The sequence below is a fragment of the Nerophis lumbriciformis genome, linkage group LG26 (assembly GCF_033978685.3).
Source record: "Nerophis lumbriciformis linkage group LG26, RoL_Nlum_v2.1, whole genome shotgun sequence".
Taxonomy (NCBI): Eukaryota; Metazoa; Chordata; class Actinopteri; order Syngnathiformes; family Syngnathidae; genus Nerophis; species Nerophis lumbriciformis.
The window spans coordinates 20,907,867-20,929,943 of record NC_084573.2 but is presented as its reverse complement, the minus strand read 5'-3'; the positions used below and the strand labels follow the sequence as shown (position 1 = coordinate 20,929,943).

The 22,077-nt window shown below is 37.9% G+C and overlaps 1 protein-coding gene across 9 annotated transcripts in view; it reads left to right on the top strand.

Annotated features, from left to right (window-relative positions):
* The window catches only part of dtnba (dystrobrevin, beta a), a 58,535-nt gene that overhangs the window by 1,476 nt on the left and 34,982 nt on the right, over positions 1-22,077 (top strand). For 7 of the 9 annotated variants that reach the window (XM_061987208.2, XM_061987206.2, XM_061987211.2 and 4 more), the window contains exons 2-3: positions 17,213-17,262; positions 21,886-21,980. In XM_061987208.2, the coding sequence (XP_061843192.1) occupies positions 21,887-21,980 (94 nt within the window). In that variant the 5' untranslated portion in view covers positions 17,213-17,262; position 21,886. Of the gene's footprint in view, positions 1-13,498; positions 13,652-17,212; positions 17,263-21,885; positions 21,981-22,077 lie in introns of those variants that run through there. The other 2 variants (XM_061987203.2, XM_061987204.2) reach the window with 2 other exon arrangements.

Sequence of the window (22,077 nt, the reverse complement as noted above, 5' to 3'; positions counted from 1 at the left end):
AGTGACTCAAAGCGCTTTACATAGTGAAACCCAATATCTAAGTTACATTTAAACCAGTGGGTGGCACTGGGAGCAAGTGGGTAAAGTGTCTCGCCCAAGGACACAGCGGCAGTGACTAGGATGGCGGAAGCGGGGATCGAACCAGGAACCCTCAAGTTGCTGGCACAGCCACTCTACCAACCGAGCAATACCGTCCCAACCGAGCTATACCTTCCCAACCGAGCTATACCGTCCCGTACTTAGTCGTAAGTAAGCAAACAAAGGCTCCTAATTTAGCTGCTGATGTATGCAGTAACATATTGTCATTTTCCATTTTATTATTTTGTCAAAATTATTAAGGACAAGTGGTAGAAAATGAATTATTAATCTACTTGTTCATTTACTGATCATATCTGCTTACTTTCCCTTTTAACATGTTTTATCTACACTTCTGTTGAAATGTAATAATCACTTATTCTTCTGTTGTTTGATACTTTACATTAGTTTTGGATGATACCACAAATTTGGGTATCAATGCGATACCAAGTCGTTACAGGATCATACATTGGTCATATTCAAAGTACTCATGTGTCCAGGGACATTTTTCCTGAGTTTATAAACATAATTTAAATAAAAAAAAACGAAATAAATATCCACCAATGCCGTTTTTTTACATTTTGATGCCGGTGAGCTACGGTGTGTAGTGAAGCATGTTTAGCTATTCTTCGTCCTTCAGGGATGATACTTGTAAGAAACTTACTTTATTTGTCACCATGGAGGCAAGGATTAGTGATTTAGAAGTAGCTAAAACACTGCCGACTGGGGCTGGACTTTAGCCGCTAGCTAGCTAGCCATGTCTTAAAGCACCTCTTCCTGAGGGCGTTTCAGTGTTATAACTTCACCTTTATCGTTAGTTTTTAAGCCAAAATGCGTTCGTTCTCCCTTTTCTGTCTACACACCTTGTCTGTTTGTAAGTACTCCGTGATTGTGCGAGAAAATGCTTGTCTGCTCGTAAACCAGCAATGACACAACGTGATGACGACGGGGGCGCTGGAGGGTGGCGGACCAGTACTTTTTTAGAGGCGGTATAGTACCGAAAATGATTCATTAGTATCGCGGTACTATACTAATACCGGTATACCGTACAACCCTACCCTGGACAAGTCGCCACCTCATTGCAGGGCCAACACAGATAGACAGACAACATTCACACTCACATTTACACACTAGGGCCAATTTAGTGTTGCCAATCAACCTATCCCCAGGTACATGTCTTTGACGGCGGGGGGAAGCCGGAGTACCCGGAGGGAACCCACGCAGTCACGGGGAGAACATGCAAACTCCACACAGACAATACAGTAGAATGTGCTACTAACAACTACTGTAGTTTTTTTTTTTTAGGTATTGTAATAATAATAGGACTGGGCAATACGGCTGAAAACTGTATCACGATATGAGGGTTTTATATCGGTTGATATTGATATTTATTAATATTTTTTATGACCTTTTGAAAATAGGAACCAAGAGAAAAATATCCATCCATTTTCTACCATTTAGGCCTTTCGAGGTCACAGGGGGTGCTATATTAAATGTAAATATTTGTATTTAAAATGTAACACTCCACTGATTATAATGCCCTTATTAAGTCAGAGAGGAAAGAAAATGCCAGCACAACCATGGACAACACAAACAATTAAGGTGCAAAAATAAGGAATTTGTAAGAAATGCCTTTTAAAGTGTAACAAAATAGTCCAAAGTGTGAGAATGTAAACATTAGGAATGCGTCGACAATAACATTTGTCGGGGACAAATTTTGTCGACATAGTCGAGTGAAAACATGTAAAGTGTGCTAATATTTCCCCCCATTCTTTTTAAAAATATAAATACCTTGCTCATTTTGCACAGCAAATCTGTTTTTTATGACACTATATCTGTAATAGGGTTGTACGGTATACCGGTATTAGTATAGTACCGCGCTACTAATGAATCATTTTCGGTACTATATCTCCTCTGAAAAGTACCGGTCCGCCACCCCATTGGTGGGTCTACACCTAACATCCACTATAATGATACCAAGTGCAGTAGCGATACTACTATGATTACGTCGATATTTTTGGGCATCACAACATCTTCTTTCATTTAAAGAAAATGTATATTATGTTTATAAACTCAGGAAATATGTACCTGGACACATGAGGACTTTGAATATGACCAATGTATGATCCTGTAACGACTTGGTATCGGATTGATACCCAAATTTGTGGTATCATCCAAAACTAATGTAAAGTATCAAACAACAGAAGAATAAGTGATTACGGTATTACATTTAAACAGAAGTGTAGATAGAACATGTTAAAAGAGAAAGTAAGCAGATATTAACAGTAAATGAACAAGTAGATTTAATAATTAATTTTCTACCATTTGTCCTTAATAATTTTGACAAAATAATAGAACGGGAAATGACACAATGGGTTACTGCATACGTCAGCAGCTAAATTAGGAGTCTTTGTTTGCTTACTTATTAATAAAAGACAAATTGTCTTGTATGTTCACTATTTTATTTAAATACAAACTTGCAATAAGAAACATTTGTTTGATGTACCGTAAGATTTTTTTGTTAAAATAAAGCCAATAATGCAAATTTTTGTGGTTCCCTTTATTTAGAAAACTACTGAAAAGTATCGAAATAATTTTGGTACTGGTACCAAAATATTGGTATCCGGACAACACTAATCTGTAATAAGGGAGCATTTGAAGCGGAAGAATGTCAGACATCTGGAGGATGCGGTCTCAACTCTGTAAGATAGCTTGTACCTTGCTAGCTTGCTAACAAGTGTGAGACAAAGTTGTGTGACAAATAGATTTAACTATCATTTTAGCCAAAGTCCTCCAGCTAAATTTTGTCCAAATCAATTTAAGTCCTTTTTAAAGTAGCGTCTGTTTGCAATGCAATGAAGAAAGGCACAATAACAAACGTCAATCGCACACACGCTCTGAACATTAGGCACCAATGCCCCAATATCAAAGAAGATTAAACATATAATCTATTAAATGGCTAAAATGTTAAGAATTAATTAATAATACAATTATATGCATTGAGTCTATTAGAGTGCTAAAAATGCCAGAAGCTAATCAAAAATATATCAGTGTGCAGCTTTTTAAACACATTATCACAAAATGCTTGTTTCTTTTTGAGGAAGATAGTTTTATTGTTTTATTATTTGTTGTTATTGCTGATGTTTTAACTCTCCTTTTTATTTATTTATTTTTTCTACATAAAAAAGTATACTTGCTTTATTTTGCACTTTTTCTGTCCTTACTTTTAAATGGACACAAGTTTAATAGTTATACAAATTTTTGTAACGGTTCAATTATTTATGAACAAATTAGTCATCTTTATATTAGTTAGCACGTGCCTAAAAATGTGTCAAGCTAAATTTAAAAGTGAATACTGTATTTTTCCGAGTATAAGTCACACCGGAGTAGGGATGTCCCGATCCCATATTTGGATCGGATCGGCCGCCGATATTTGCCAAAAAATGCGTATCGGGAAGGCATGGGAAAATGCCGATCCAGATCCAGTTTAAAAAAAAACAACTCTGGTCCGTGTTTTCCAACGCACCTATTTAAATAATACATTCCACTTTTCTGCTGCTCCCTAATTTCCGTTCCGCATTTTCCAGCACACCTTCAACACATCCACAGGTCTGTGGATTCTCACGCAGTTGATTTTAGCTGCTGGCATTACACAACAGGCTCTTCTCACTCTTTTCTGTGTCTCCTTCTCACAGACAGCGAGCGCAGCTTCTTACACACGTCACATACTGTCACGTCATACGTCACATACGTATACGCCCTCTCCCAGCAGAGTGGTAGCAGCATGGCTAACGTTAGCTGTGATGCTAGCGCAGCCGCTAAGGTGCGCGCCTGTGCAATTGCGCACTGCTCAAGCGTCCTCTGCGCACCGCAAATCTATGCCACGCACAAAATCAAATAAAAAAATAAGTGCATAACAATTTTCGACACACGGACACGACAGAGAAAACAGTTTTCATCATCATTGTTCAAATATTGTAACGTCTGTCGAGACGCTTATCTCCGTTCGGTGCCACACGCCCACACCATCAAAATGCCGAGGCAAACATTTCCACATCAACACCGTATGAAAAAAATAGTGATTTTTTTAGTTGTGATTTCCTTCTCTGAATGAAAGTTTAAAAGTAGCATATATTAATGCAGTATGAAGAAGAATGTTTTAATGTAGACACATAGAATCATCATACTGCTGTGATTATATGCATCAAGTGTTCATTCAAGGCTAAGGCAAAATATCGAGATATATATTGTGTATCGCGATATGGCCTTAAAATATCGCAATATTAAAAAAAGGCCATATCGCCCAGCCCTAGTTCAATGATGCCATTTCTGTGTGTCATGTATAATTTTGTCTATTTTGTGTTTATCCTTGAATAAACAGGTCAGTTTCTTGTTACCAACCATTGTGTATTATTCAAACTCCCCTAATTCAGCTGGCTAGTTGTTATCAAGAGTACTAAAACCCTTTTCAACATGATTCTGACAACTAAGTAGGCTAAATAACTTTAAACTTTAATACATGCTCGGATAGGCCAGTATCGGTATCGGATCGGAAGTGCAAAAACAATATCGGTATCGGATTGGAAGTGCAAAAACCTGGATCGGGACATCCCTACACCGGAGTATAAGTCGCACCTGCCGAAATGCAAAATAAAGAAGGAAAAAAACACGAACACAAACTATGAAAAAAACTGCGACTTATAGTCCGAAAAATACAGTATGTGTATGCTTTATATTCCGACGAGTTGACTAATCGTTAAGATAGTCGATGGCTAGTCAATTTTCAAAATAGTTGTTAGTTGCAGCCCTAGTAAACAAAGAGAAACCTGAGAGGAAATATTTTTTGCAGGTTTAGTGCCAGGAAGTTACGGCTGTGCAAGATGATCCACATTGGTCTGACGACGCTAGCGAGTTAGACCAGATGTTTTGGGCGGATATTACAGGGTTCACTGTGGCATTTGCTTCGCCCACTAATGGCAGGCATGCTTGTAACTACATTTTTTGCTTTCAACTTAAAGCATAACAATTAGCCGAGAGACAGCTCTCAAAACACTCTTAAGTTGAGGTAAGACTGGGCTGTATATTTTCCAGCTCTTGTAGAGGAAGTTAAAAGGAGAAACATGAGTGAGGAAGCTCAGCATTCATCCTAACTGTCCCCTGAGGACTGTGTCAGTTTATATTGACACTAACTTGTGGGTGATTTGTTTACAGACTTAACTGCGCACACAGGAAAAAAACTCTCTGTTGTCAAGTTATTTATTCAAATAAGCAGATTTTTTAGTATAGAATTACTTCAGTGGTTGTTGATGTGCGGCTGAATTGTGTCACTGTCTCCACTGTGGGTGGGGAGAAAATGGTGGTGAACGTGAAACCCATGATTAGATCAACAGTCATTCCTATCCAGTCTTGAGTTCAGGACTATTCAACTGATCATCACTATTAAGTGCTAAAACTAAAGTACCTGTAAATCAAAACATAACAGAAAGACTATGGTAAAGTGAGTCAAAGATCTTCCATATTATAGGAGTCAGTGTTTCTCTAAGGATGGCAATCTATTTGTGGCAGTGGTTTGCAGGGGAGACGCTAGATGACGCTTCATCTAATTTGCATAAGCGGACGTAATGCAAAAAGTGAGCAAAAAACTTTAAATCGTGTTTAGAAATGTAATAGATCTTACTTCTGTCGCCTCTTTTTGTGATGGGCGGAGTGCAATACGTGTTTTAATGTCAGTTTCCAATAGTAATCCACAATAATGAAAATGTAAACAATACCAATAACCGATCATTTCCAGACCTTTACAACCGATAAGAGGTCTTTATGTATATACCGTACATACTGTATATTTACACAATATTTGGTGAGAATATAATAATTAAACAGTTCACACTTATGCCCACAATGTAGACACGCTTCCAAAAAATATACAAATCTATTGGTGGAAATAGGATAATGTCCACTTATACTGGTATACCCAATGAACTATAATTTAAGTACACTTAACACTTCCTACTGTAATTCTGACCCATGCAAACATTTCTAATAATGGCGTGGAGCAAAAAGAAGTTAGAATTAATTGATAATTAAACCTTTCAATTATTGAATTGGTAGACAACACGCAACTCAAACATTCTGAACATCCATTTTCTCCCGCTTGTCCCTCTCAGCGTTGCGGGGGGTGCTGGAGCCTATCCCAGCTGCACTCGGGTGGAAGGCGGTGTACACCCTGGACAAGTCGCCACCTCATCACACGGCCAACACAGATAGACAGACAACATTTACACTCACATCCACACACTAGGGCCAAATTAGTGTTGCCAATCAACCTATCCCCAGGTGCATGTCTTTGAAGGTGGGAGGAAGCCGGAGTACCCGGAGGGAACCCACACAGTCACGGGGAGAACATGCAAACTCCACACAGAAAGACCCCGAAAATGATTAAATAAAATGAAAAAATAAACAAAATCTGTCCAACACAACATACATATACAGTAAATACGCCAGATAGAACTAAGCCAATAAGATCATGCATTGTAGTTGGCAACAACGCAACAATCTCTTTTTTTGATTAACTGAAATAAAATGATTAGAAGTATATGTTTCCCTATCAGTATAGTGCAATGAGGGCCTGCCCCATAGAGATACAAGACTCAACTGTAAAAATCAGGGTTCCAATAATAAATTGCATTTTTTACACTAAGAAATCCATCAATCCATCCATTTTCTACCGCTTGTCCCTTTTGGGGTCGCGGGGGGTCGCTGGAGCCTATCTCAGCTGCATTCATAACAAGTAATTAACTAAAGCCTGTGCCTCCAGATAAACCATTGAGTTAAACATAAACATTTACTCAATTTGTCCTCAAGTTCTTTCGCCCTAAGGTATTTTCTTTCAGTTACCTCTTATCAAACGCTTTCTCATCAATCCGTGGCTATACGTTTGCTGTGGTCGCTGCTATTAACACCAGGTCTCTCCTTAGCAGCACAGGCAGCTTCATACTCCTTCCGTGAATCTTGACGGTGGTGAATTTTAATGTGACTTATCAGATTTTGTTGTGCCGAAGCTCGTTATCTTCTCTCCCGGTGGAATACCTGCAGAATAAGTTTTGCAAACTACGAGTGAAATGTCTTCTTCTGTCGTACATTTGTCATAGTAAAAATGTACATTCCTCAGAACATCTTCTACGCTCAATAAAGTATCCATCAGTTACTACACTACATAAAAAGGATTCTTGGTTGATGAACAGTCAACACAGGCTGCATGTAAGCTTAAAGATAGTGAAGAGCTAAAGCGTGCTACTTTCACAGTCAGTCTCCTTACAATGTGTTTATGAGCTACAATGTAATGGGTAACGCCAAATCTATATGTGGTAAACCAAATGTATCTATGGCTGGCCGCTGCAAATAAATGTATGGGAAACACTGGCTCTGATAGAATAGAATAGAATAGATCTTTATTGTCATTGTACATTGCAAGCAAACCCATTCAGTGCAAATTCATAGATGGAACTTAAAAACATAAGAACATTGGTACTGAGATAAAAAGATACAAATAAATAAATAAATGAATAAATAAATAAACATAAATACCAAGCACACAGCTCACATGCACAGTCATTCTTTTTTATGCCTTGATTGTGTTCAGCGACACTATTGCTCTCGGGTAGAAAGTGTTCTTGAACCTGTTTTTCCGGCATTTTATCGTCCTGTATCTCCTGCCTGACGGCAGCAGTTCAATAAAAAAAATATGTTTTTAGTAATCTGTGGAAAAAAAGCCAAAATGCTCTGCTGTTTTTCAAAGACCTACAGAAAAAAAAAACGCCGGTCAAAAATCTTACCATATCTGTTATATAAGAAAAGCGTCACTTCCATGGACCAGCAATAAATCAAAGATCATTTAACGTGTTTGTCCCACACAAATTTAGAACTTAACTGATGTTGAAGAGTTCTCCCCTCCTTAATAACATTTAACCTAAACCAAATTACAGTAAAATGTCATTTTGTGTGAATAATGAGTTTTTTTTGTTTATTATTCCTTAGGATACCTCCTGCGATATAGTATAATAAAGTAAAGATTCTTGTATACATTTGAAAATCAGTGGCACACCTTGTGAATGAGGAGTGCAGTATCTCAACAATATAATTAACTCAACATTTTTGTATGCAATATGTTTGTTATTACAGTATGTGTCTAGTTTTCTCTTCAGGGCAGAAAGCACCCATTCAGTTCCTATTTTCTGGTGTTTGTTTTCGGTTTTGTCACTCTAACCATCTGATGTTCTCATGCTTTGCTTCCTTCCGGCTTCTAAAGAACATCTTGTAGCACGTCTTGTTTGGCTTCCATTCGGTGTCATCTATCCTTTGAAACGCCATTTTAGCCTCCCTTAAGAAACTATTTCCTTTTTATTTTAGTGCCCAACGGAACTTCAAATACAAAGTCCAACACATGATGACATGAACCTCAGATTTATTTGGATTTCAAAACTATTTTTCATGCATGCCAGTTTTATGCAATTTTAGAGGCATCATTTTCTCAGAAGCTTTGGTCAAATTCTGAATTGTACAACCTTGAGGCCATTTGTTGGTGCAGGATTAGCTTTTCTTTAAGATAGGATTGCTTTCAGACCAGAACATTTTATTATTTTATATTTACATTTTAAATAATATAGTACTTTGCAAGGAAAGTTGAACCAGGGCAGTCTTCAATAATCAGGCATGTGAAATCAGTGTTTTTAAACATTTATTTACATGTCAAAATATCCCTTCTGCCTTTTTGTAATGAAATATATCAAAAAATAAGATTTAAACAAAATTTGTTGAACGCTTGCCTCAGCCGCAGGTACACGCTGTTCCTCTTGCCTAAACGCCAAACTGAGCACCGAAACAAGCTCGCTAGTTAACGAACCGCCTAGCTAGCTTTCTTGTAGATGCCTCCCTTCGCTCTCTGAGCCACAACATTCACGGCCGTCTACTTTGCTGTTAATCATATTTGGATGATTATAATCCAAACACTGACAGTTCCGGACCAGTTGTCGTTCTAGAGTATTTATTAGTAGCCAGAGAGAAGGTATGTTTTTGACGTGACGGATCGTTAACAGAGGTCACAACACCAGAAGTGTTGTGGCTACAGGACAGAGTTGCCAAATGGGAAGTGTTTTCTTAGTTCTTTGCATGCATGTTATTGCCTTTTACATTACATTTTCAATAATAAAAATGTTGGTAATTAATCTACTAAAAAACTAAAAATTCTGTGGTACATTTCATGGGACATGCAAGTGTCAAAAAGACAGCCAAAAAGCCTCGCAGATGAGAATAAATCTAAAGGTAAAATATAGTATAGAAGTGCACACATTTGCAGGAACTGGAGTCTTTATTTTCAAATTGTTATTTCGGGGTTGCGTGGCAGCACTTTGTGCTGATAGAAAAGGTCTACCGGTACTTTTTTTCTCAAAGGGTGCTCACGTTCTTGAATATAACGTTTCACTGCATGTGTTTGCTAAATACCTGTGTGTTGTCATCACCTGGTGCTGTGACAACACTGCCACTGTTTGTCTTCCTTTTGACACTGGGACAGAAATAGGCAAGCATTTGCCAAATCCTAACTGTTAAAGTAGATCATCGGGTACGGGCACGTTCGATTTCTTTACTTTTTAATGAGAACATGACTTAGGAATAAATCACTTTTATCATGAATTATAATGCGCTTCAACAATTTATGCAGAAGAGGCTTTATAGTTTATACTGTATTTTTGTGATCTTAATTATTACTTCAGTGATTGACTGTTTTGTTTATTTAGAACCTGCATACCCAGGTTACATTGAACTTACTGTAGTTTTGATTGATTGATTGAAACTTTTATTAGTAGATCGCAAAGGAAGAGAATACATTGTATGAAACAGTACAGTTTACACAGTACAGAACATATTCCGTACAATTGACCACTAAATGGTAACACCCGAATACGTTTTTCAACTTGTTTAAGTTGGGGTCCACGTTAATCAATTCATGGTACATCACATGTTTACAGTATGTCCATATATATAATGTTATTGTGACCAAAATGATCATAGTTATCATTATTATCGTGGTATTGTTGCATATGGTAAAAAAGTACTTACACTAAAATCTTTTAACCAAGTTTAAAAAAAAATTCAATGTACTTAAGATACATAGACATCCAATATACTTTCTTAGCAGAGGAAACAATACATGTATTGTTCAGGCTTCATAACACTCATATTTATTTGTTTATCTTCTTCCATTTTAATTAGTAAAATATTGTTTTGTATATTAAGTAGGGATCTGTATCGGGGTAAATATTTGTTAAGAAGTATGCGATTGCTTTTGCCGATTAATGCCTTTTATTGCCAATCACAAACGCTGATCCTTTCTGGCTGATACTTAATTATTTTTAGTCCCCAGGCTGACAAGCAGCTAGTAGCTAATTATGTGTCTCAATTCACACGACAGTAACTGTTGGTGTGTAGTAGGGTAGTATCAGTTTATGATCAATTCTCTGCACACAGGAGGATTTTGAGGTGAAAAACCAATTTATGAGTAGTAAATAGTAGGGGTGTGGGAAAAAATCGATTCGAATTCGAATCATGATTCTCACGTTGTGCGATTCAGAATCGATTCTCATTTTTAAAAAATCAATTATTTTTATTTATTTATTTTTAATTTTTTTTAATTTATTTTTATTTTTTTAATTAATCAATCCAACAAAACAATACACAGCAATACCATAACAATGCAATCCAATTCCAAAACCAAACCCGACCCAGCAACACTCAGAACTGCAATAAACAGAGCAATTGAGAGGAGACACAAACACGACACAGAACAAACCAAAACTAGTGAAACAAAAATGAATATTATCAACAACAGTATCAATATTAGTTACAATTTCAACATAGCAGTGATTAAAAATCCCTCATTGACGTTATCATTAGACATTTATAAAAAAGAACAATAGTGTCACAGTGGCTTACACTTGCATCGCATCTCATAAGCTTGACAACACCTGTGTCCAATATTTTCACAAAGATAAAATAAGTCATATTTTTGGTTCATTTAATAGTTAAAACAAATTTACATTATTGCAATCAGTTGATAAAACATTGTCCTTTATAATTATAAAAGCTTTTAACAAAAATCTACTACTCTGCTTGCATGTCCGCAGACTGGGGTAGATCCTGCTGAAATCCTATATATTGAATGAATAGAGAATCGTTTTGAATCGGAAAAATATCGTTTTTGAATCGAGAATCGCGTTGAATCGGAAAAAATTGATTTTGAATCGAATCGTAACCCCAAGAATCGATATTGAATCGAATCGTGGGACACCCAAAGATTCGCAGCCCTAGTAAATAGTAGTTTTGGGGTTTGTTTAGCTATTGTGTACTTTGTTTTGATTAAACAAGGGTATGCATGAAAGTAGAACAAGGAAGTAGTTTAAATATTGTGTTGATATTATTAAGCTGTCAATAGCCTTCTAACCATAAATAATTTGAAAAATGTACACAGTTAACACCTGTGATCGGTATTGGTATCGATTGATCTCACTCATGCATGATCAGTGTCTGAATTGGCAGCATAAAACAATGCTAATGTTTAGACCTGTCAAGTACCAAATGTGGGTAGATTTTCAACTTTCCTCACGCATTTTGGAAGGCATCCCAGAAAACTTGTGGGTTAATATTTCTACCAAACTAATCATGAAATCACCAAAGGCTTATTTCATATCTTTCATGCGCAATGTTTGATTCTCCGAGGGATATTACTATTAACTCCACCAGATTAAATCCCCCAAATCTGCCGACCAGATCCAGGAAAACAAATCTGTCCTACTCACTGGCCATCTTAATTGCGTAAATTGAGATGTGTTGCTGTTTTTACCTGCCTTGTATCAATGGCAGCACATAGGTCAAAGTTCTGTTGTAAGACACTGGAGAGGCAGGGGGAGTTTTACTTTTTATTTAACCTGCTTGCAATGAACTGACTATATGACTAAAAATATAGATACTTTACTATGATATATTCCAGCTATCCCTTTCTAATACCGTATATCCTGACTCAGGGTGTGTTTGTGTGTGATTGTGAATGGAGCATTTAGTGGGAGGATAGCATAGATTGGACAAAATGTTTTTAAAAATGCATTGTTATCTCTGACTGTACAGCATCATAAATACACTAACATCAGATATAAATACTATACATGCAAATGTACAATGAAGACATGTCTTACAGTCTGATTGATACATGCAGGTCAAAATTAGAATTGCATATTTGCCATTAATTAAAGAATTATGCTTATGTCAATGTAAAAAAAAAAGCTCTTATCACATCATTAGCTTAGTGTAAACCAGTGATATTTGGCTTTTTGTTGTATATCAGTATCAACCTTTTTTAATGGTATCAGGCTTTTTTTTTCTGACAACTACATCAACAAATACAATATATATGATAATACCATTAGTAGTTTGTTTTTTTAATAAAAAAAACTACTACTCTGCATTGAGTAGTAGCTAGTAAAACAAGCACCAGCCCGTTTGCCCTGCATGAGGAAAGTCCCCTTTTTGTTGCAGCCTGTTTTCAGGGTTCAAAGTGTAAGAAAAAAGTAGCGGCTTATAGCAAGGAATTTACGGTAATTGTCTTCTCATGAAAAGCATTAACTGAACTTAAACTGAGAAAAAAGTATTTTTTAACTGAATATACTTTTTTTAAATGTTAAGCATACTTGTCGTGCACCTTAAGACTGTCTTAACTTTTCTCTTCTTCCGTTACGTCGGTATTATAATGTACTATATATAAAATATCACACTCATTGTATCATGCCACATAATTGGGGTATCAAAGGCAAAATATTTCTATATAGCGAGTTACCAATGTGATACTCCACCTTATTATTGACCCCACGTATGTTGCATGAAAGTCTACTGCGTGAACCACTACACTACCAATTCCATCGTGTGGGGGGCTTATTTTATGTAAACATAGCCTCCATGTGTCTAAAATGTCCAATGAAATCACTGCTAAGAAAAAGTGCATGGATCACAATCTGCTTTCTCAGTTTGCTGAAACCTTGAAGTGTCTGCAAGGATTTGGGTCTTAAGTCAACGAGCCTCCTCTGGTGTATGACACGAAAGGGCCACACTGAAAAGAAATAGCTCTCATGGGTATTTCAGAACTGTCTGTGTCTGAAGTTATTCCCGCTGCATGCACATCATACAATACGCACGCACTCACACATTCGTAGAGAACTGTCAGGGCAGACATGAGGATACAGAGCAGCTGCAAGTGGCTATGTGGTCATGTGGCATGCTATGCTCTGTGTATGTGTGTGTGTGTGTGTGTGTGTGTGTGTCTCCGTCCAGAGGGTGGTAAACACCCTCTTACCACTCTTTAGTACGCCTTTGCCTGCCTGACGCCTCTTTCTAAATCAGCGTCTTGCTCTTTTTGAGTCTTCCCAACATTTCATCAGTGCCATTCGTCTTCAGCCACTGTGAAGAATAACTCTTTTGGGCCGCAAATCCAGCAGCTTGTGATTCCATGTTTTAGACTGTGCGCAGCTGCAAACAGGTGTGTACTCTGTGTGTGTGTGTGTGTATCTGTGCGTGCAAAAGAGAGAGCGTTGTGATATGCAGGACAGTCGGGCCTGTGCACGCGTGATCAGGGTTATGATAAAATACTAAATTGTCTGTATTGTGGTTGTACAGGTACACTAGTGGGTGGTCTGCCCTCACCCACAGTTATGGAAAACAATAAGCAATGGATGAACACATATTTGGACTAATTATAGCTAGTTTCAAACAAGAAGGACTACACTATTATTAAGATAGCGTGGAAGTTGAATAAAGCTCCAAAATTAACACTCAGCATTTGTAATGAATTAATCGGCAGTTGCGATCACATCCTTTTCCAAAAATTGCCCGATACTGATCGGTAATTGATCGATCGGTGCATCCCAAATACATACAGGTACAGTAGGATCATAGGATCGGTACTCTGTATATGTGCTCTTCTATTTGTTATCAATATCCAGCAACCAGTTTGGCAAAAATAATCAAACAGAATGACAATCTTAGTGAAGTATGAACTAAATAAACAGCACAACACCTAACAAGTAAGCTAACTCACAACAACAATGAACTGCCATTCTTTCTGGGTAACAACAACAAAGCGCTCATAGTAACTTTAACTGGTATTTCACCACACCTAGTGTGTGTGTGACAATCAGTGGTACTTTAACTTAACTTTAACTTTATTTACAAGGTGCATGCAAGGCATGCTGGGTACTCCAGCAGTTCCTCCCTCAGCGCTACATAGCGAACTATTAGACGTGCATTAGCCGCGCACACTTGCATGGAGCCTAGGACACATCAAAAAATGCCCGTGTGTGTGTTATAAAGCAACACCCGTTAAGTCAGTAACTTTGTTCTGGTGTTAAATGAGGTATAAAAACATGAGATCATGTCGCACATTTCTTATGACTGAAATCAAAAAGCTCTGTTTCAACCATGTCCATTCAAATGTTTGTCGATATAATTGGTGCACACCTGGACACAGATTTTACTGTTACAGCTGTGTGGCCTCACTGGGATTAGTTCACTGAAACCGTCGTCTTATTGTAGTCCGTCCTGATTACAGTAGGAGTAAAGCTTGATGTTGTCCTCAGCCAACATTGTTTTGGTCCCCACTCACTTGAAATGACTTAGTTGCAGGCTGCAGCTGTCAACCTATTTTGTGCTCCCTGAATTGCACTGTAAACTAGGGGTGTAACGGTACGTGTATTTGTATTGAACCGTTTCGGTACGGGGGTTTCGGTTTGGTTTGGAGGTGTACCGAACGAGTTTCCACATGGACATATTAAGTAGCATACCGCACGTTGTGTAAACAAAACCGAGGCACAACACACGGCATGCTAGCAACGACCAGGCTACGATAGACTGACCATACATCCTCTTTTCACCGGACATGTCCTCTTTTGCGGGGCTGTCCCGGCAGAGTTTCTTAAATGTATCAAATGTCCGGCATTTTGAGTTAGGGTTGCGTGTATTTTCAATGTACGTTCAGGGTTAAGAAGGGGTTAAAAACAAAACAAATTGTGCGCGCAGCAGCATTCGTGAGGGAGAGGCAGAGACAGAGAGAGCGAGCGAGTTATGATAAACGCGCATGCGTCGCCAGGCTCTGCTTTTTATCCATAGATTTATCAGATTTTTATTATACCTAGCAGGGGTGTCAAAAGTGTGCCCAGGAGGCCATTTGCGGCCCACAGCTAATGCTTTAAAGGCCCACGGCACATTCTAAAAATACTATTAAAATAAACAAAAACAATTCAAAAGTGAAATAAAAAAGCTTAAAGGTTAAATGTAATTTAGAAAAAGTTGCAATGTTGACTAATAAAACAAAGCTGTTTTTTCTTTCTTTCAAACTGTCATTGCTCAAAACATAATATTGAATCAAAATCAATGTTATTATGAATTATTGACCTATCCAAGGTTCCGATTACTTCACATCAAATATTCCACTAAGAAAAATATTTTTGGTAGAAGATTTTGCAAATTTGGTAAATAAATAACTAAAAAATGTATATTTTGTTGTTTTCTTACTGTACCGAAAATGAACCGAACCGTGACCTCTAAACCGAGATACGTACCGTACCGAAATTTTTGTGTACCGTTACACTCCTACTGTACACCCATATAAATATACAGCCTGTGCAGACTTACCCTAAATAACAGCCATGTTGCTTGAGCACGAGTGCATTTTATTTGTTGCTGGGGTCTTATTGACGGCGGCTATACGGGCTTGTTGCAGGTTCAGCATCAGGGCAAAGTGACGGGGGGTGCCGTTAAAAATAACAAGGGCCTACATTTTGTACAGTAAAACAGTAGGTAATCACGCTTACTTCATGATTTTTTTGTTATCTGGCATGTGACAGGGTTTCTGGCTTCGTACAAACTTTGATGATTTTATCATCAGAATTTGAAGCAGGAATGAATATATGTGGAATTGTCTGTGAATTAAACACATCTTAAAGCAATAGAGCAGGGGTGTCAAACTCGATTTCATTGAGAGCCACATCGTAGTTATGGTTGCCCTCAGAGGGCCGCATTTAACAATGAGTAATATATGAATATGCGTGTGTGTGTGTGTATATGTGTATGTATATATATATATATATATATAAACAATGTATTTTTTTACATAAGTTGCAAAAAACAATCTTTAAATTTTACTTTAAAAACTGGCAGCTCAGTCACCAGAATTTTACAGTAAAACCTTTTTTTTTTTTTTTTTTTTTTACAGTGTATAAAAAAAAAATTATAAATGGAATGGAATGGAAAAACCATACCACTGTTTTTAGCGGTAAAATTCATGCAACAGTGCTGCCAATTCATTTTTACCGTAATGTTTTTTTGTTAGTTTTTTTATGTTTTGGTGTCTTACTGTATATGGAAAAAAACCGTACCAAAGTTGATATTACGGTAAAAAACTCAGTCGGCGGAATTTAACCGTAAAATCTATTGTCAATTTTACAATGTACAATTTGATTGGTGATTTGTTTTGAAATCATAAGTCAAGCAGGTATTCAAGTACAGTATTTATCTTTATTTTAACAAAAAATATTTTTGGAATACATGTTAATATAATATTTTTATTTTGATAATATTGCATTTTAAAAGATATGCAATTGCATGCAGTACATGATTTTTAATGTCAAAAGGGAAATAAATATATTTAGTTATAAAAGATTTAGCATTTTAATAACGCATATTTCCAAGCTTTTGCAGGCCACATAAAATAATGTGGCGAGCCAGATTTGGGTTTGACACCTGTGCAATAGAGCATCCAACAAGCAGAGGTGCTATTGATTCAGTCTTAACTAGTTTTCTGTCCAATGAACACAACATGGCATTAACTTTAGGACGCCCACAAAGGAATCCTGCTGGGGCACAAATTTGCTCAGTATGACACTGGCATCGGAACAGGAGTTCAAAACATTCAGAGAGAGGTTCTGTCAACCCAATTGAATAAACAAAGATATATATGTCATAGTGTTTGAAAAGGCTGTGACACTATTGTCTGGTGACTGAAGATAATTAATTTATAATGGCCTTTTCTCTGTCTTTCTATTAGACATCCTTTTATTGGGGCTCCTCTGACCTGTGACCCCCTGACACACAGAGGTATGGCCACACACACACACACACACACACACACACACACACACACACACACACACACACACACACAAGCTATCTGTCCACCAAGCGGGACAGCTCATGTGTGTTTGTTTGTACACAGCTCAGTGAATGTGGACCATAATAAAACACTATGGTGCTACAAACCGCACTGTGCAGCGATGCCTACACACAACTAAAAAAAAAAGCAACGCACATGCAGTCGATTTTTTTTCTCTCTGATTTTTCTATAGTTGGGTTCCTTGACCGTGTAACGCATCTGTTTGTCATCACTCGCATAACCTTTTAAGGTTCTTCTCAGGTCACATGGGCCCCTGTCACTGCTCTAAACTTACATGCAGCTTGTGTTCACTGCTCATAAACCAGGAATACTTTTATATGTAGTGTAGTAACTGTTGGGTGCTTAATTGAGGGTAGAAGACAACACTTCTACAATGACAGCTATTGAAAGTATTTGATGTCAGACTGACTACACACAAGTCTCGGGATTTAGGCATTTCAGCGTTTCCCATACTTATACCATATCATAATAAATTTGGTCACCACAAAAAAATGTGGCGCTAGCTCACAAACACATTATAATTAGAATGTGAGAATGATCTTTTGAACAAGCTCATTCGCACCCTGATATTTATATTTGGATACTGTACATATTCAACGAGTATTGAGGCCCCTCTGGATTCTGTTTTTCACAAACGCGTATAGCAACAAATCTAGCGACTTTTTCTGGTCTTATTGGACACTTTTGGAGACTCCAACTTAGGGCTGGACGATATGGCTGGAAACTGTATCACAATATGTGTTTTATATTGGTAGATATTGATATTATTTATATTTTTTATATGGACCAGGAGAAAAATATGTTATTAAATGTTAACATTTCTATTTCAAATGTAACTTTCCTCTGATTAACTATCAATGCAGAAAGGAAAGGAAATTTCAACACAACCATGGAAAACAGTCAAACAATCAATGTAAACAAAATTCTAAAATCACAATAAACACTTAACAAAACCCTCAATAAATTAAGGTGAAAAAAAGGAATATTTAAGAAATGTTTAATAAAGTGTAACAAAATAGTGCAAAATTTAGAGAAACTTGGGAAGAACAAGTTTTTCTGCAGGTTTACAGCACATGGTCTGTGTAACATTTAATTTGGTCCGTTATTCTTATTTAAGTATTGAAATGAATTTACGTTAATGCAATAATTTTTTTATATATTATTGGACCAACTTATTATTTTAAAGTTGCACATTTGTTATATTTTGTTATTTATCTTATTAATACAGTCCTACACTTTAGTTCGTACCTGTTGTTTCCGTACATCCAAATAGGGAACAGGTAGGGAAAAAAAAAATGAGCGCGGTGAAGGACTTTGATCCGTTCGAAAAAAACTGCTAAACGGTCGAGGTGATTTTTCCTGTTCTATCCACAATTTATTCATTCTCCGCAGCACTCATTTCTACTTTCTCTTCTCTGATTCTGTTTACATGCCAGAATAATCAGAATCAGACAGCAACGGACAATTAGGACTGCAGAAAAGACAATCGGTGTCAACCAGGGCTGGGCAATATGGCTGAAAACAATATCACGTTATCCGTTTTTTAATATTGGTCGAAATCGATAATTATTGATACTTTTTTTGACTTATTTAAGCTTGCCAATAAATACACTAAAACAATTTCCAACTTACCAAGGGCGTTATTTATCAGTGGAGAGGGTGTCTTGTAGCCAGGTAAGATGAACGTGAGTTTCTGTTATTGAGTTGATATATCAAGATATTACGGTTTCTCTTCTTACTCCATGCAGTGAATCCACAGCGAGACAGGAAGACGGTGCAACCAAAAAAATATTCGATACTGTTACGTGATTGGCTGTTAGCGTGTCCCTCCCATTGCTCAGTGACACTTCCTGTATCCTGTTTGCTGGATTCCCAAAGCGCAAGTGATTTCATGAAACAAATCTTGCTTCATAATTTCTGGTTTCTTCAGACCACAAAACCTAAATATTTAACAAATATTTTATCAAACACATTTTATATTGTTATCGATTATGTGTCTTTCGCGATATATGTTGGTATTGTTTCATCGGCCCAGCCCTCGCGTCAGCTTTCGCCCCCAAGCAGCACTTATAGCGGTCCAGGGGTCAGGAAACCGCCAGGCAGCATCACTACAGAGCCCTCACACCCTGGTCACAAACTGTTCAAACCTTTTCCAGAATCAGCTTTATTGGATTCTGGTTCCAATTCTGATCAGAATCAGCTTTATTTGTCAGGTATCTTTAAGACACAATGACTGTTACTTGGTAGACTGTGCTGTCTTTGTTCAATATAAACAATACATATTAACGTTAATGTGAGATGTTAGGCGTTCCATAATTTAGGTCATGTTGACAATGAATCAACAGTGCCTCTGCTTGTCACAGTGAGGTAGTGCACTCTATTTAGCCTAAGGCAAACGATTGAATGTATTAGTCCTTTTATGAAACCTATTCCTAGCTGGCTCACAACTAATTTTTCGGCAGTGAGGACAATTTGGGGCCAGGTATATTTAACTAGTTTGGTGTGGAAGAGCCCTGACCTCAATCCCATCGTGGGATGTAATAGAGTAGAGCGAGTACACCAGCAGGCCCTGACATCCAACTTCCCTGACCTCAGACTACAGAAATTCTCTTCTGGATAAATCGACAAAAAATCCTAGAATCATAATCCAAAATCTTGTAGTCTCCCCAGAAAAGTGGAATTGGTTTAGCTGCAAAGGGTGAACCATATTTTCACTTCCTGAATGTGTAATACCCAAGTGCCCTGATAGTCTCTTTGTCCCAATACAGTGCAACTTTAATGTAACGTGATATTGTCCCGACGATGACGAAAATATCAATCGAGCCTGACCTAGCTTAGTAATAATGGGAAGGGTAATTATATCTAAGATGCTTCCAAAGTTAAAATGGGAAGCAGACCTTGCACAGCAAATACGCCTACATGTTGGCGTCAGGAGACCGATGCAGAGCGGGCTAGCAGTTACAGCTAACATCCATCTGATAATAATAGTTTGCTCGCCATGGGAGTGGGATGAGTCGTAAGCTAGCGAGAGACAGATAGCTCCTAACAGCTGGTGCAAGATGACTTTTATATAACTTCTACTGCATCGAGCCTGTTTACATTCACAGCTCCTGCTGGACTCTAGTACAGTAATAGCCTGGCCTTCCATTGAGGACTGATTAAAGTGTTTGTATTGATTTCTGGGTCAGTAAGCATTAGCGTTCAAACATATTTTAATGAAAACGGCACAAACGTAGGCCTTGAACTTTACTTCCAATCATACAAGTGGAAAATAATAACATTGGTTGTTATTGCACTACAAGTGACACTTATGCTCATTCCTAATAATTATATTGAGTGTTGCGAAACCACAAAAAAGGCTAAGAAAATCCATCCATCCATCCATTTTCTACCGCTTATTCCCTTCGGGGTCGCGGGGGGCGCTGGAGCCTATCTCAGCTACAATCGGGCGGAAGGCGGTGTACACCCTGGACAAGTCGCCACCTCATCGCAGGGCCAACACAGATAGACAGACAACATTCACACTCACATTCACACACTAGGGCCAATTTAGTGTTGCCAATCAACCTATCCCCAGGTGCATGTTTTTGGAGGTGGGAGGAAGCCGGAGTACCCGGAGGGAACCCACGCAGTCACGGGGAGAACATGCAAACTCCACACAGAAAGATCCTGAGCCTGGGATTGAACCCCAGACTACTCAGCTGCTTTTGGTGCTTACTGGCACAAGTTCTCGCAAACGCAAGTTTTGCTGACGGCGATTTTGAATTGTGAGGTTTCATGTGCGATTTTAGAGACATAAGTTATGGTTTGATGTTTCAATCAACGTATTCTTTTTTTTTCAGCCTGCCCTCAAGATGTACACTTTTAATAGAACATCTCATTTTGCTCTCAAGGACACACTGAAGCGGTTCTCTTGCACCACTGAACACGTTACACTTGCACTTGACTGACTGACGGATTAAAACTGAAATGTGTGTGCCTGAGTGTGTGTGTGTGTACGTGTAGGCTTGTGTGTGTTTGTGTGTGTGTGTGTGTGGGAGAGAGAGAGAGAGAGAGAGATTGACTGAAAGGAGGAATCCTTTTGTCAGAAAGAAACATGAGGTCTCCTGGGAAGCTTCTAAATCCTCTCTGGAATGTGTGTATGGACAGGGGGTGTGACTAAGGGCATGGCTTAGCTTGTCACCATATTTATACAAGGGATGCCAATATATACATATATGTGTTTATATGTACTGTATATACTGTATGTGTGTGTGCGTGCTTCTTGTTTTCCGTTTCTCCCTTTCCTTTATATCATTTTTACAAATGTTTGCAGTTCATACCAGTTTACTGGAAATACATGCTAGAGGACTTAGGTCACAGTCACACAATCACACAATTTCCATGGATAAAAAACATCTGACTGCCATCAAGTGAGAAATTCATAAGAATACTTTGTTGTGATAAACTATCAGACTCAAAATTCCTTTCTGCTTCAACCAAGTTCGGAAAAGCGTGGAATGTCTGATATCTGCACGGTCATGTTTTATTGAATGTCTGTCATGCAGGATGGTGATGGCGGAGGGGGCCCGGGGAGAGAGAGGTAGGGGGGATCCACTGGCTACCGTAGGAGCAGGCGGAAGGCAGATCCTGGTGGAGCTTAGTGAGTGATCTTTTGACATTTTCCTCTATGGCCTTTTTTATAGATATTCTTTCATCGCTGTGATAATGTGGGTCATTACAGTTTGATGAAAAAGTCC